Source organism: Pantherophis guttatus, chromosome 7 (genome assembly GCF_059756535.1).
Source record: "Pantherophis guttatus breed Tessera chromosome 7, ASM5975653v1, whole genome shotgun sequence".
NCBI lineage: Eukaryota > Metazoa > Chordata > Lepidosauria > Squamata > Colubridae > Pantherophis > Pantherophis guttatus.
The window spans coordinates 55,658,639-55,673,319 of NC_142069.1; the positions used below are offsets into that span (position 1 = coordinate 55,658,639).

At 38.9% G+C, this 14,681-nt stretch overlaps 1 protein-coding gene across 4 annotated transcripts in view; it reads left to right on the top strand.

Annotated features, from left to right (window-relative positions):
• The window catches only part of PNPLA8 (patatin like domain 8, phospholipase A2), a 130,463-nt gene extending 124,217 nt beyond the window's left edge, over positions 1–6,246 (top strand). For all 4 annotated transcript variants that reach the window (XM_060687065.2, XM_060687067.2, XM_060687068.2 and 1 more), the window contains 2 exons: positions 3,307–3,502; positions 4,881–6,246. In XM_060687065.2, coding sequence (XP_060543048.1) covers positions 3,307–3,502; positions 4,881–5,155 — 471 coding nt within the window. In that variant the 3' untranslated portion in view covers positions 5,156–6,246. The remainder of the gene's footprint in view (positions 1–3,306; positions 3,503–4,880) is intronic.
• Positions 6,247–14,681: the final 8,435 nt, after the last annotated feature.

Sequence of the window (14,681 nt, forward strand, 5' to 3'; positions counted from 1 at the left end):
TGTATTGAATTAATGATTTCTGGACAATTGGCCAAAAAGGAAACTTATTAAATACAGATGCAACACAAGACAGAAGTGAAGAAAAGAAAAGCGGAATGGAGTTGTTTCAAAGCATGGAGGAAATATTTGAGCTATAGACCAAAAACTGGAAAATATACAACAAATGATAATGGATAAAGACCAGGACAATGAGGAAAGAATGGAACCATCAGAAAGAACAGGGGGGAAAGCAGAACTGAGAAAACAACAGAAAGAAATCAACAAGGACAAATTATTACCAAAGCTAATAATGGTTAAGGAATTAAAAAAGAAGGAACATACTGTAAAAGACATAGAAATGGAACAGGAGAAACAGGAAGAGAGCTGGGGAAAAGAGAAGGGGCAAGGAGCAGATAGTTCTGGAACCAGACAGTGGGAAAGGGTAGAGAAGAGAGAAAAAGTTAGATTATATAAACAGAAGACAGATTTAGATGTAGAGGGAGTAAAAGACTTAAGGGATGAAAATGGGAGGCAAACCAAAAAGAAAGTAAGATTAAAGGTTCGGATGCGAGCAAGAGATGATGGATAAAAGAGGGAGGAGAGGGAAAGGAATCCTTCATAAATATATCTTAATAAATATGTATTAATATTAGAATTACATAGGCTGGTTAATTATTTTATAAGTAGTATAATAGATAATTAGAATAACATTTCAAAACAAATAGATATGAAGAGTGGAGTAAAGGAAATAGGAGAAGCATGAATAAGAATGAAACAATAAGTGAAATTGTTTGAAATATTAAAGATGCATTAAATATGATTAGCAATGAAATATTGGAACTAAAAAATGGGTGATTAGATAATGAAAGAATATATTTTAATATACATTTGTATATTAAAAGAATTTAATACATAGAATTATGTATTAATGATTGTGATTGGTACTAGGAGAGTATACTTGGGCAATGAATAACGAAAGATAAGGATGAATTTTTGATATAAATTGATGTGAAGAGTTAATTAAAGGAAGTGAAAAAAGAACATGTCTTTGAATATTATAGCGATATTGGAAGGAAAACAAAAACGAAATAAAATAGAGATAGAAACAAGAGGAATAATAATAATAATTTTGTGTGTGTGTGTGTGTTTTCGTAGATTTTCATGGATAGAGGTATGCAAGTTTTGGTGTATTCAGCTGCTGCACCCCCCTCCGATCCCCACACAAAGCAAACTGACACACGCCATGAACACATGGCAAGACCTCAAACTTGGAGCCAAACCAAAGCCCAGGATGTGGCATCACAGTCATCTGCTCAGGACATTACATCAAAAAACTCAGGATATCACAACACTAGAACTCAGGATGTTAACACAGCCCATTACCCAGGTCGGTAAAACACAAAAGACTAATGGGCACACATCAAGAACCTCACCCACACAGGATGTTATGAAACTATTTTAAGAAAATATTCACTGAAATATTAATGTGAAAGTAAAATAATTTGAAGACAACAACCTAAGATAGCTTACACTGCTGTGTTAAATGTCAGCTTGACAAAGTGACACTTAAAAAAAACCTATAATTAAACTGAACAAGTTAACAATTGAGTAGATAAAAAAACAGAGCCTATGAATTTGAATTATATGTTAAATTCTTAGTACTGTTCAGACCAGTGGTGGTATTCAGCTGGTTCTATCCAGTTTGGGAGAACTGGTAGCAACAGCTGCAGGAGGCTCTGCTCACCTGCCCGGAAATCATCACATGCTGTTTTTGATGCTCTGCACATGCACAGAAGGTCCTGCGCATGCGCAGAGGTGTCACACGCGAGCAAGCGAGCACGTGCACACTCTCACATTTGTGAACCAGTAGCGAAGGCAAATGAATACCACCACTGGTACACACACACACACACACACACACAAGATAGGAACATTATAAAATAACTTAGTGACTATGATGCAAAAAGCAATTGGAATAGAACAAAGAAACCTGTCTCTCTGGATGTTTCTGATTATAGCTTCCAGTAGCCACAATGGCTGATAAACAATGTGATGGGCCAAAGTTCACATCTGGAAGGCCACAGGTTTTCTTTTACCATATTAAAGGAAGGGGGGAATGAGTTACAAGTATTTTATAAAATAACCAGATAAGAATATCAACTAAAATCTTAACAAATGCGTAGTAGATACATTGCAGTTGTTCTAGTGTTACATACGTTTGTGCAAAATGGAGCAGTCTGCTCTAGAATATTCAGATTTTTCATTCATTTCTGGAAGTATACCTTTTAGAACAGGAACAGTTGATCCTTCAGATATAGTGAATGCTGCTTTCTGCTTTTGTCTTACAATTTCATGAATTGTACCTTGTCAAGTTATAGACACTGTTGATATTTATTACCTTCAGCTTTAAAAATTAGGGTTATAGACGAAATTAAAGGACATATTGATAAAGTAACACAGTGTTTAGGGATAAATCTTATTTTTGCCAAAATTAAAAGAAAGTGGATCAAAAAGCTACTATTCTTAACTACAGCTGAAGGCAAAATATACTAATTGGTCCAGAAAAAGTTCAAAAAGTTTTTGTAGATTTATTGAAAGCTTAATCAAAGGACTTTCTAAATAAGCTAGTATTTGCATCTCTACTTTATCTACTGCAGCTGTAGTAAAAAGAAATATTGTTTTTAATAAAGAATTTACTTCAGTGCATTGGAACAATAGATTAAATATAGATGTGATTAGGGTATTATTTGGAAGGAATAAATTTAAAAGTAGAAGCAATCTTTCTTAGGCATTCTCCCTGCTCCAACATGGGACTAAAAGAAATTGTTTATTGAAAGCTTAATCAGGTTTTCGTATCAAAATGATCAAGGAAGAAGTAGGCTAAAACTGCTTAAGTTTCTACAGTTTACTCTGTGTTGTACCTGGTTTTGCCTGCATTTGTCAATGGATCTCTAGTACATATTGGCATCTTAATATATCTGAACTCCTGGTAAAACAATCAGTGCTTTGAAAAATAATAATTTAGAAACATTCGTGTAATATTTTGAAGTCAAGTACAGACAAGATGCTAGTCTTTTTAGCATATTTATCCAATCTCAAAATGCATACTGCTTTTTTACATCTGTTGGAGAATGTCTATAAGTGATAGAACTCAACGTATGGAAAAATGTGTGACATTTACTTCCTTCTGTTAAGTTTGCTTTACTGGCGACAAAAAAGATACTGGTATCTTGTTATACTATTGTGATATTACTATATCTACCTTATTATTTCCAACAACTCTAACATTTTGCATTATGATTGTTACTGTTATTATTTTATTCACAGGATGGAGGGCTTCTTATAAATAATCCTACAGCATTAGCAGTGCATGAATGCAGATGTCTTTGGCCAAATGTCCCACTTCAGTGTGTGGTGTCCCTAGGAACGGGTCGGTATGAAAACCATGGGAAAACCAATGTCACCTATACAAGTTTAAAAGCTAAATTGACTAATGTCATCAGCAGTGCTACTGATACTGAAGGTTAGTATCAGGTGATCATAGTTGTCTTGTTTTTGTAGTACAATTTTTAACTGCTTTCTTGGACTAAAAATAACATGAAAAGACATTTTGGTTTTGTTTTGTACCCTACATTCAGTTGTTTTATTAATCCCATCTCTCAACATCCATAGAAGGATTAAGTGTTTAAGTCATATACAAAGCTAAAGCTTTTTAAAAGTAATGAATACTATTTTTTAAAAAAATTATTTAAAGAGTTGGCCTTTTTGCTTTTGTCCAACTAATGTCTTGTATTAGCTACTTAGCAAATTGAGATTTAATTGGTAGTTGATGACAATGATTGCCAGATTTTCAGTTAAATTAGCTATTAGAGATTGCCTATACCTCAATTTTGCCATTATTAAATCTCTGATTATAAAAGTAGGTCTTTGTTAATGATAGGCATAATGTTGGAATAGAAAGCTCCATCTTAAAGGTTACTGGACATATGAACAATGGTAGAATAAGCATTTTAGTAATTAAGGAAAAACTGTTAATAGTGAAATCAATGCATAATAAAAATGCAAAATGTAGAATGACCATTTTATCATGTTTCACATGAGTATTTCAATAATGTAGAAATAAGCAGTCAATCCAAATTTGAATTACTGTATAAATTCTATGTAATTATTTCTTTATCTTCTTTGATTGATTCTAATTAGGGGTTCACATGCCAAATTAATCCTAAAATTCTTGAATTGGTTGACATTTCAAGAATTTTAGGCATTTCAAAAGCAAAAATTTGCTTTTGCATAGATCAAAGCATCTTGCTTCAAAGAAAACCTGTTACAAGCCAGCTTCAACACACCACTAGAAGGGTGGGTTATAATGGTCCTCTCAAATCCCCTGTTGTTGCTTTTTACTTTAAAAAAAACCCTGACATTTTACATAAGAGATGTTTTGTAGAGGTTTGCTAACTTTGATGTACTACTGTATATCAACTTCAAGGCTATTATTTCTGAGATTTTTTTGTTCTAAGTCACATTTTAATTGACCAAGTGTTAATACAAAAGATGTTATACTTAAGGAGAATTAAGGTCTCATATTGAAAGTTGCATCCATAACAAATATTGATTCCAAAATGACACCATTCACACAATGACATCAACACATACTGTATATGCTGTGATTGCATATTTGTGACAGCTTGTTCAGTAAATACATAAGATAACGAGTTTATGTAATGACAACCTCACATAATGCCATTTTGCTAATTCTTGATTGTTCCTGCAGACATTTGTATATGCTTACTAAATACTAGAATCTTAATAAAATGTCTGAATTCATACAAATTAATTTGAAACATTATTCTTTAAATTTTTATTTTAAACCAAATTCTTTCCCATTTCTCTTTTAAAACTAGAAGTTCATATTATGTTGGATGCCCTTTTACCACCAGACACCTATTTTAGATTTAATCCATTGATGAATGAAGATATTCCTCTGGATGAAAATCGTAAAGAAAAACTGAATAAATTGCGGACTGATGGCATCCGATATTTAGAAAGAAATGATGAGAAGCTGAAAAAAGCTAGCAAAATATTATCACAGGAAAAAAATATTTTACAGAAATTGAGTAACTGGATGAGATTAAAAGCTGATATGTATGATGGCCTTCCAATTCTGTCAAAATTGTGAATATGTAAAATGTTACGCATCATAGGTGCAAAGTTGTATATGAAAAGGGTTCAATATTTGCTAGTCATTATGTAATCATTTTTTTTATTTCAATGAGCAAACAAGCTATATAAAATGCATTTCAATCTCAGTAGCTCCTCATTAGTTTCTTTGATTGGATCTGAAGGTCCTGTGTGCAAACAGAAGGAAGACCTTCCAGTCTATTTCTTCCTTGTCTCCCAGTCTGTCACCCTCACGCTCAATGTTTCTCAGGGTCCTTCAAGCGAATATTCAGCAGGACATGAATATGCAGATCAGTAATTATGATCACTGCCGATGCTTTTTTTTTCTATAAAGAGAACACTTGTAAAATTTGGGATTTAATGATTTCTTGAAATATATGAGTTTTCAGAACCTCACATCATTACCACTTGAATATAAGTGGTGCGGGTATATATATATATATATATATACATACATACATACATACATACATACATACATACATACATACATACATATATATATATATATATATATGATGTCTAAATTTGTGACAATTATGGTACAAAACTTTCAATATATTGTGAATGCAAATAAAAAATCATGCAGTTTACAAAATCATGCTGTGTTTATGTGTTAGTGGAAAATTACAGCATGAGAAGAACCATAGCAAATATGTTGCTCTACAAATGATTGAGCCAGAATAAATCAAACTGTTTAATTCCCATTGAGATTAATGACAATAAACAATTTTAAATCCATTGGGAGTAGTTCAGCTAGTTTGCTGATTGAATTACTGTATATTATAGACTTGCAGGATATTATACTGCCATTAAGTGTCATGAAAATTGTCTGATGATGATTTGTGCATGTAAACTGTTTCGTTTTAAAATGTTACATGTTTTGTAGTGTGCAATGCTTTAACTATTTTACTTTATCCAATTTAGTATTTGACATATTGCAATAAAATCTGTCACACTTAATATTTATTTTTCAAAAAAAGTTTTAAAAAATTTCAAAGATTTTGGTTCAGAACAATTACTTTGCTGTTTGAAAAGCAAATCTCTAGAACTGAGTCTTGTATGAAATAAAATAAATATTGAAAGGTCCTCATTGTCCTCATTGTGTGATTTTATTTATTTAGTTATGTGAAATCATGCCAAATTATGTTTTCATATTTAATATATATATCTTCATATACATATTATTTAAGTCAGTAGCAAAGTAAGACTTTCCAGTGAGGAAAGATTTTGGGCATTTTCAGTTAATAGGGAAGCCATACGCTAAATTATGAAACCATGTTGGCAGCTGACAGAGTGTCAGAAGGACAAGTCAGCAAGCTTTGGGAACTCTACCATTCTGTTTTGTAAGCCATAGTTTGTGTTTGACATGTTAGTCATTTGTGGTTTGGTAAACCATGTTTCAACTGTGATTTAGTGAAATATACTGTAAGAAACAAATAAATAGTTTGTCTGTGATAAATGTTCCTCTGTGGTCAGTAGTCAACAAAGTCAATTAGTTAGATCCATGCAAAATAAACTGAGTTCACAAAACATGCTAAGCCAAAGCAACATAGGCCATTTATTGCTTAGCAAAATGTGTCAACCTAACCAACATATCTTCCATAACCACTGATAAAGAAGAGCAGCAGATGAGGACTATTATTTTCCTGTCCTTTGTTTCTATAGAAACCATTACCTTTGAAGTAGATGAAAAATCATCTAGGTAAGAGCCCAAGTAAGAGCAACTTCCCTCCTGTCAAAGATTTGTGCATTGTTACTAAACTCTTATTTTTAAGATAATTACAAAATTAATCAAATTCATATAAGTGATAATAAATCTTTGCTCCCCAAACCCACCTATCTTATTATTCTGAATGTTGTTGCCCTTTGTATGTTATTAAGAAATTGGAACTTATAAATTCCAATTTATAAGTAGTTATAAATCAAAAAAAGAGTACTGGGCTATGATGAAAGTACTGCAGGTTCCATTCCTGCCTGGTCATGTGTTACTTATTATGTAGATTAGTAGAAATGGAATCAAGAACACAGCTTCTGAAATATAATATGCAGCAATATTTATTACATAATTCGGATGTTTTATATACTAATTCAATGAACCCACAAAAAGTGTTGCTTCTAAAATACCTTACTTCTAAAAACATTGCCTAAAGTGTGGAACTGAACACAACTTGATTAGGGTTTTGCATCTTATTTCAAGGCCAAGAGCCACTTAGCAAGCATCCTGATTCTTCATGCCTGATAGCTGGGCATATTTTCAAGGGGCAACCCCCCTCTCCCAGAATCCAGGCAGGTCATTCCAGGTTAGCCTGCTCCTCATTTATAAGGTCACTAATAAGAGGAATCTTGATTGATCTGGCATTAACCAGCAACAATCAAAAAATGCCAGCTCCATTGATCTGCTGAGTAGGGTCCAGCATAGAAAGCTGGAATGCATAACTAGTATTAAACATTCGTGGCATCTTCCCTGTTTGAGGCCTGCCCTTTGACTCCCATCAAAATGTCTCCTGGCCATCATGATGTGGATATGGCAACCCCTCCCCCCATCCACCAGAGATTATATTACCTCCTAGCCCTGGCCTAATGGTTTCCCTACATTGGGGGCCCTCCATCAAATCACACGCACCCAGACACTTACAGTTAACCTAAGAGTAGTGGAGCGCTCTCCAGACAGCTCCACTTCCGACACAGTAATAGCAATAACATTTAGATTTATATACCACTTCATAATGCTTTACAACACTCTGACCGGTTTACAATGTCAGCATATAGCCCGCAACAATCTGGGTCCTCATTTTACCGACCTCGGAAGGATGGAAGGTTGGGTCAATCTTGAGCAGGTCTCCTGGCAATGGGCAGAGTTAGCCTGCAATACAGTCTAACCACTGTGCCACCACAACTCCTATAAGGGGATAAACTTCATTGTCCACTCCACTATATAGGGGACCCTTGGCTGCCAGTCCTTAACTGAAGCTGGGGTGGATCTGTATACCAATTTCCATGTGGTCTTGGCACCACCCAGGTATCTGCCATCCAACTGCTCTTCATGACACTTGCAGCTATGTAGCATTCACTCTGGCTGGCTAGCTGACCCTTGTGTCAGTGCCCCAGCTGCTCCTCCTGCCAGATGCCAATTGCTCTCATCCCCTCAACTGGTCTGGCCATCCTCTGGTCTGAGTTGCTCCCCGCTGAGCTGTGCAAACCACTGTTGTATCTGGATATGGCTTAGCTGTTGTGATGGCTTCCTTGGATGCTGGTTCAGATAAGGAGGAGCCAGCTTCAGGGCCATCAGAGGGGGCGATGTCAAGGAATTGGAGCCTTAGATGGCTTTGGTGTGAAAATTAGGGGAGCCAAGGTTGGAAACAGCAGAGATGGGCAATCAAGATGAAATGGCTCACGTGACACGGAGGACAACCAGGTTAGAGCCACCAGATAAGTGGCGGGTTGTGCAGACTGGGAAGGACGTGCAGCTGCAACCGTTCAATATCAACAAGGAGTTGCTGCCCCCACCTGATGCACAATACACAGGACAAGACTATGCCTTGTTCTGCCTTGTGTCCTTGTCATGGCTTTGTCTAACCCAGCCATGGTTTTTTATCTCACTATACTGCAGGCCTGTCAAATTGGCGGTCCATGGGCTGGATACATCATGCACAGGACATGCCCATCCCAGCTCTGCAAAGAAAAAAACCATTGCAATACATCATGATCTGGCCCATGACACAATCGAGTTTGACACCCATGCTCTACTATCTTGCTTCCCCTCTTCCTTGCCTTGCAACTTTTGGTGCAGAAGGAACTGCAACTTTTCTTGCTTGGATCTTGGCTGGGTGAATTTTGTGAGAAGTTTTATATCCAAATATACAGGTGAAACTCGAAAAATTAGAATATCGTGCAAAAGTTCATTTATTTCAGTAATGCAACTTAAAAAGTGAAACTAATATATGAGATAGACTCATTACATGCAAAGCGAAATAGTTCAAGCCTTGATTTGTCATAATTTTGATGATTATGGCTTACAGCTCATGAAAACCCCAAATTCACAATCTCAGAAAATTAGAATATTACATGAAATATTCTAAAACAAGGATTGTACATAGAAGAATATCGGACCTCTGAAAAGTATAAGCATGCATATGTACTCAGTACTTGGTTTGGGCCCCTTTTGCATCAATTACTGCCTCAATACTCCGTGGCATGGATGCTATCAGCCTGTGACACTGCTGAGGTGTTATGGAAGACCAGGATGCTTCAATAGCGGCCTTCAGCTCTTCTGCATTGTTCGGTCTCATGTCTCTCATCTTTCTCTTGGGAATGCCCCATAAATTTTCTATGGGGTTCAGGTCAGGCGAGTTTGCTGGCCAATCAAGCACAGTAATCCTATGGTCATTGAACCAGGTTTTGGTACTTTTGGCAGTGTGGGCAGGTGCCAAGTCCTGCTGGAAAATGAAGTCAGCATCCCCGTAAAGCTCATCTGCGAAGGAAGCATGAAGTGCTCTAAAATCTCCTGGTAGACAGCTGTGTTGACCCTGGACTTAATGAAGCACAGTGGACCAACACCAGCAGATGACATGGCTCCCCAAATCAACACAGACTGTGGAAACTTCACACTGGACTTCAAGCATCTTGCAGTGTGTGCCTCTCCATTCTTCCTCCAGACTCTGGGTCCTTGGTTTCCAAATGAGATGCAAAAGTTGCTCTCATCAGAAAAGAGGACTTTGGACCACTGAGCAACAGACCAGTTCTTTTTTATTTTAGCCCAGGTAAGACGCTTCTGACGTTGTTTGTTGTTCAGGAGCGGCTTGACAAGAGGAATAAGACATTTGAAGCCCATGTCCAGGATCCGTCTCTGTGTGATGGCTCTTGATGCACTGACTCCAGCCTCAGTCCACTCCTTGTGAAAGTCCCCAACATTTTTGAATAGCCTTTTCCTGACAATCCTCTCCAGGCTGTGGCCATTCCTGCTGTTTGTGCACCTTTTTTTTCCACACTTTTCCCTTCCACATAACTTGCTATTAATGTGCTTTGATACAGCACTTTGGGAACATCCAACTTCTTTTGCAATTACCTTTTGAGGCTTTCCCTCCTTATGAAGGGTGTCAATGATGGTTTTCTGCACAACTGTCAGGTCAGCAATCTTTCCCATGATTGTGATTCCTACTGAACCAGACTGAGAGACCATTTAAAGCAGTGGTTCTCAACCTTCCTAATGCCGCGACCCTTTAATACAGTTCCCCATGTTGTGGTGACCCCCAACCAGGGGTGGGTTCTAAATTTTTTTACTACCGGTTCTGTGGGGGTGGCTTATTTTGTGGGCGTGGCTTGGAGGTGACTGGGTGGGCATGGCTAGCTGGTCATATGACCGGGTGGCCATGGCTATGTGTATAGGGATTATGACTAGTCCCTATACACATAGCCATGGCCACCCGGTCATATGACCAGCTAGCCATGCCCACCCAGTCACCTCCAAGCCACGCCCACAAAATAAGCCACCCCCACAGAACCGGCTGAAAAAAGTCATTTCTGACAGGTCCTCGCACTTTTGACTGGTCCTCACACTTATGACCATCCTCACATTTATGCCCATGCAGCATTCTTAACCATGTCACTCATTTCACAACTGCTTCTTTTCACCATGGTGATAAGATAGGGCAAAAACGTAAAATGTGAGGATAGTCGTAAGTTCGAGGACTGGTCAAAAGTGCGAGGACCAGTCAGAAATAACTTTTTCAGCCGTCTGAGTAGTCCATAAGCATAAGAGGATACAGCAATAGAGAGGGATGAAGGAAGGGAAGGGAAATTAGAGTAGGAGTGAGGGTAAGAGAGGGAGGAAGAGAGGAGGAGAAGGAGAAAGAAAGAGGAAGTAGGGAGGAGAAGAAGAGGGGGAGGAAGAGAAAGTAAGAAGGAAAGAAAAGAGAGAGGTGGTAGGTTTGAGGAGAAAGATTGCTGTACAATAAAAAAGATGAAAGGGAAGAAAGCCAACCCCAAACAAATATAAAGATATTAAGATAAAGAATGAATTGTTAAACTTTAAAGAATAAAAGAGAACAAATATGAATAAATAATAATTAGAAACACACATACAAACATACAATGTATTTTCTTTTGTAGGAAGTTAGCACCCACCCCTTTCCTGGAAGAGTGAAATATTTTAGGAAATATGAAAAAGGCAGAATATTATATTTCCCTGGGATAAGCATGTTTTGAAGCAGCTCCCATCTTCCTGCCCCCACCCTTTGTCAATGGGCCATTAAGGCCTGGGCCAGTCTATTCTACATAACAAAGATCTACCTCCTTCAGGCAGAGCCATAGTAGGAATTGCCAAAGATCCAATAAAGTTAGGATTAGCTCTCTACACAATAGCAGCAGAAACTCATCACATGTGACCTGGGAAGCACATGTGACCATCAGCCAGCAAGGCTAGCTAAGACCCCCACCCCCTGGGAGTCTGACAACCAATCAGGATACTCTTTTGGGGCCGCAAGAAATGCAGAGCCAGAGAGAGCATAAAAACCCGAGGATTTACTGTATCTGCCCTTTTCTGTTCAGGAACTCAAGCCATGTGATCCTGTCCACCATTAAACCATCTTTCCAAGCAGTCTCCATGTTTCCAGTGTCTTTTTCCCCACTTGGAGCAGAACCTAGAAGGAGATTTCTTCCAACACTTTGAACAGAGTATTTGGCCGGTTCACAAATTTAAACAGTGTTTAGTCATTTCAATTAAATTTACAATTTCTATATTTCCTTTTTGCCATATTTATTCCTCATCTATTTTTGTAAAAAACCAATATTACCCTTCATCCTCATCTTTAATCTTAATCAAATTCAATTTTTCCCTTCTATTCTATATTATACCCCTTCCCATTGTCATCTATTTTTATATCCATCCTCACATTGGTTAATTATGTAATATTACAGTTGTTTAATATAAATTCAACATTTTAATATAAATCAATTAGTTATATAACTACCTTTTTTGTATATTAATCAATATGAACATGAATATTCGAATTATTTCCATGCAATCCAATTTCTTACAAATCAATTAATTATATTTACCAATAATAATAAACCAAATAATTTCCCCCATATATTCCTCCAAACCACAACTTAACCATTTCTGCTTTCAACACAATATACAATTAATAGTATCTCAATTATTACAATTCCCTAGTTAAATAGAGCTTTTTTTCTTTTTGTGTTTTAAAATCTTGAACTCTCCTCTTTTTCCCTAAATTTCCCATTTTTTGCACCTACCTTTTTTGGTGAGGAAAAAGAAAAGAAATCTGCCTGCCTAATTTTCCAACATTGCAGTAACAGTAAAGCCAACAGCCTGCTTTACTTTCAGTTTTGTTTTTCAGCATAGCTAGGGGAAAAAATATTACTCCAGCAAGCAGCAGAGCTCTGAGCAAAACAGCTGAGAGCAAATCAGCTGAGAGCCGGGAGCCGATCTAATCAAGGGCTAATTAGCCTATGCTGAAGTTCCACAGGCCAATAAAATTACAAAAAAACACCGAACCATTTGTTAAATTGCTGGCTCGCCCACCCCTCGCCCACCATTATTTATTGGCAATAAATAGTGGTGCGGAGGGGCGGGGCAAGCCAGCAATTAAACAAATGGTTCGGCTGCACCACTGGCTATAGGGCGGCCCTTTGAAGCCCTGCGGCAAGAATTTAAACAGTTTTTTTTCCTCTAGCCATCAGCTGGGACTCAGGAGGCAGTAATAGATTGGGAGTGGGCGGGGTAAGCGAACGGCCGGCGATCCAACAGAGCAGAGAGTGAGGGTGAGTGAAGGAGTGGGGGGGGTGAGAGAGGGCTTTGGCAACCCCTGTGAAATGGCCGTTTGACCCCCAAAGGGGCCGTGACCCCCAGGTTGAGAACCGCTGATTTAAAGGCTCAGGAACCCTTTGCAGATGTTATGGCTTAATTAGCTGATTAGAGTGGGACACTTTGAGCCTAGAATATTGAACCTTTTCACAATATTCTAATTTTCTGAGATTGTGAATTTGGGGTTTTCATGAGCTGTAAGCCATAATCATCAAAATTATGACAAATCAAGGCTTGAACTATTTCACTTTGCATGTAATGAGTCTATCTCATATATTAGTTTCACCTTTTAAGTTGCATTACTGAAATTTTTTCATTTCATTTTTCATTTTATTAAATTTGTATACCACCCTACTCCCGAAGGACTCAGGGCGGTGAACAGGCACAAAATAAAACACATAAATACAAAAGTTAAAAAACATAATTAAAACCAAATTAAATAATTTTGCCCGAGACAATTAAAATTCCCAATAAATTGAAAACAAATTAAAATTTCAATTTAAAATTTAAAAGAAGGGGAGAAAATTAGGCCAGGCCGGCCTGCTGGAATAGGAGTGTCTTCAAAGCACAGCAGAAGGTGCGCAGATCCGGGATCCTCCGTATCTCCAGGGGGAGCTCGTTCCAGATAGTAGGTTCCCCCACAGAGAAGGCCCTCCCCCTAGGGGCCACCAGTTGACATTGTTTGGCTGACGGCACCTGGAGGAGCCCCTGGAGGAACTGGTGGGAGGCTGTTTGTGGTAGTAGGCGGTCCCGTAAGTAGCCAGGTCCTAAGCCATGGAGCGCTCTAAAGGTGGTAACCAAAACCTTAAAGCGCACCCGGAAGACCACCAGGAGCCAGTGCAGCTCACGCAGGAGAGGTGTCACACGGGAGCACCATGTTGCTCCCATAACCACCCGCGCGGCCGCACTCTGCGCCAGTTGGAGCCTCCGCGTGCTCCTCAAGGGGAGCCCCATGTAGAGAGCGTTACAATAGTCCAGGCGGGAGGTGACGAGGGCATGAGTGACTGTGTGTAGGGAGTCCCGATCCAGAAAGGGACGCAACTGGCGAATCAGGCGAACCTGATGAAAGATCCTCCCGGTCACAGCCGTCAAGTGCTCTTCTAAAGACAGCCGTGAATCCAGGAGGACGCCCAAGTTGCGAGCCCTCTCCGGGGGGCCAGCGATTCACCCCCAATAGTCAGCGATGGCGTCAACTGACTATATCGGGACATCGGAAACACAGCCACTCGGTCTTGGATGGGTTGAGCCTCAGCCTGTTCCTCCCCATCCAGATCCGCACAGCCTCCAGACACCGAGATATCACTTCAAGGGCATCATTAGGGTGGTCCGGGGTGGAGATGTACAGCTGGGTGTCATCAGCATACTGGTGGTACTTCACCCCGAAACCACGGATGATCTCCCCCAGCGGCTTTACATAAATGTTGAACAAAAGGGGTGAGAGGACCGACCTTATGGCACCCCACATATGAGGGGCCTCTGCCCCCCTGCCAACACAGACTGCAACCGGCCGGAGAGAAAGGAGGAGAACCACCGTAGTACAGTGCCTCCCACCCCTACCGGTGCAGCATGATACCATGGTCGATGGTATCAAAAGCCACTGAGAGGTCTAACAGGACCAGGACAGAGGAGCACCCCCTGTCCAGAGCCCTCCAGAGATCATCAACCAACGCGACCAATGCCGTTTCCATGCTGTACC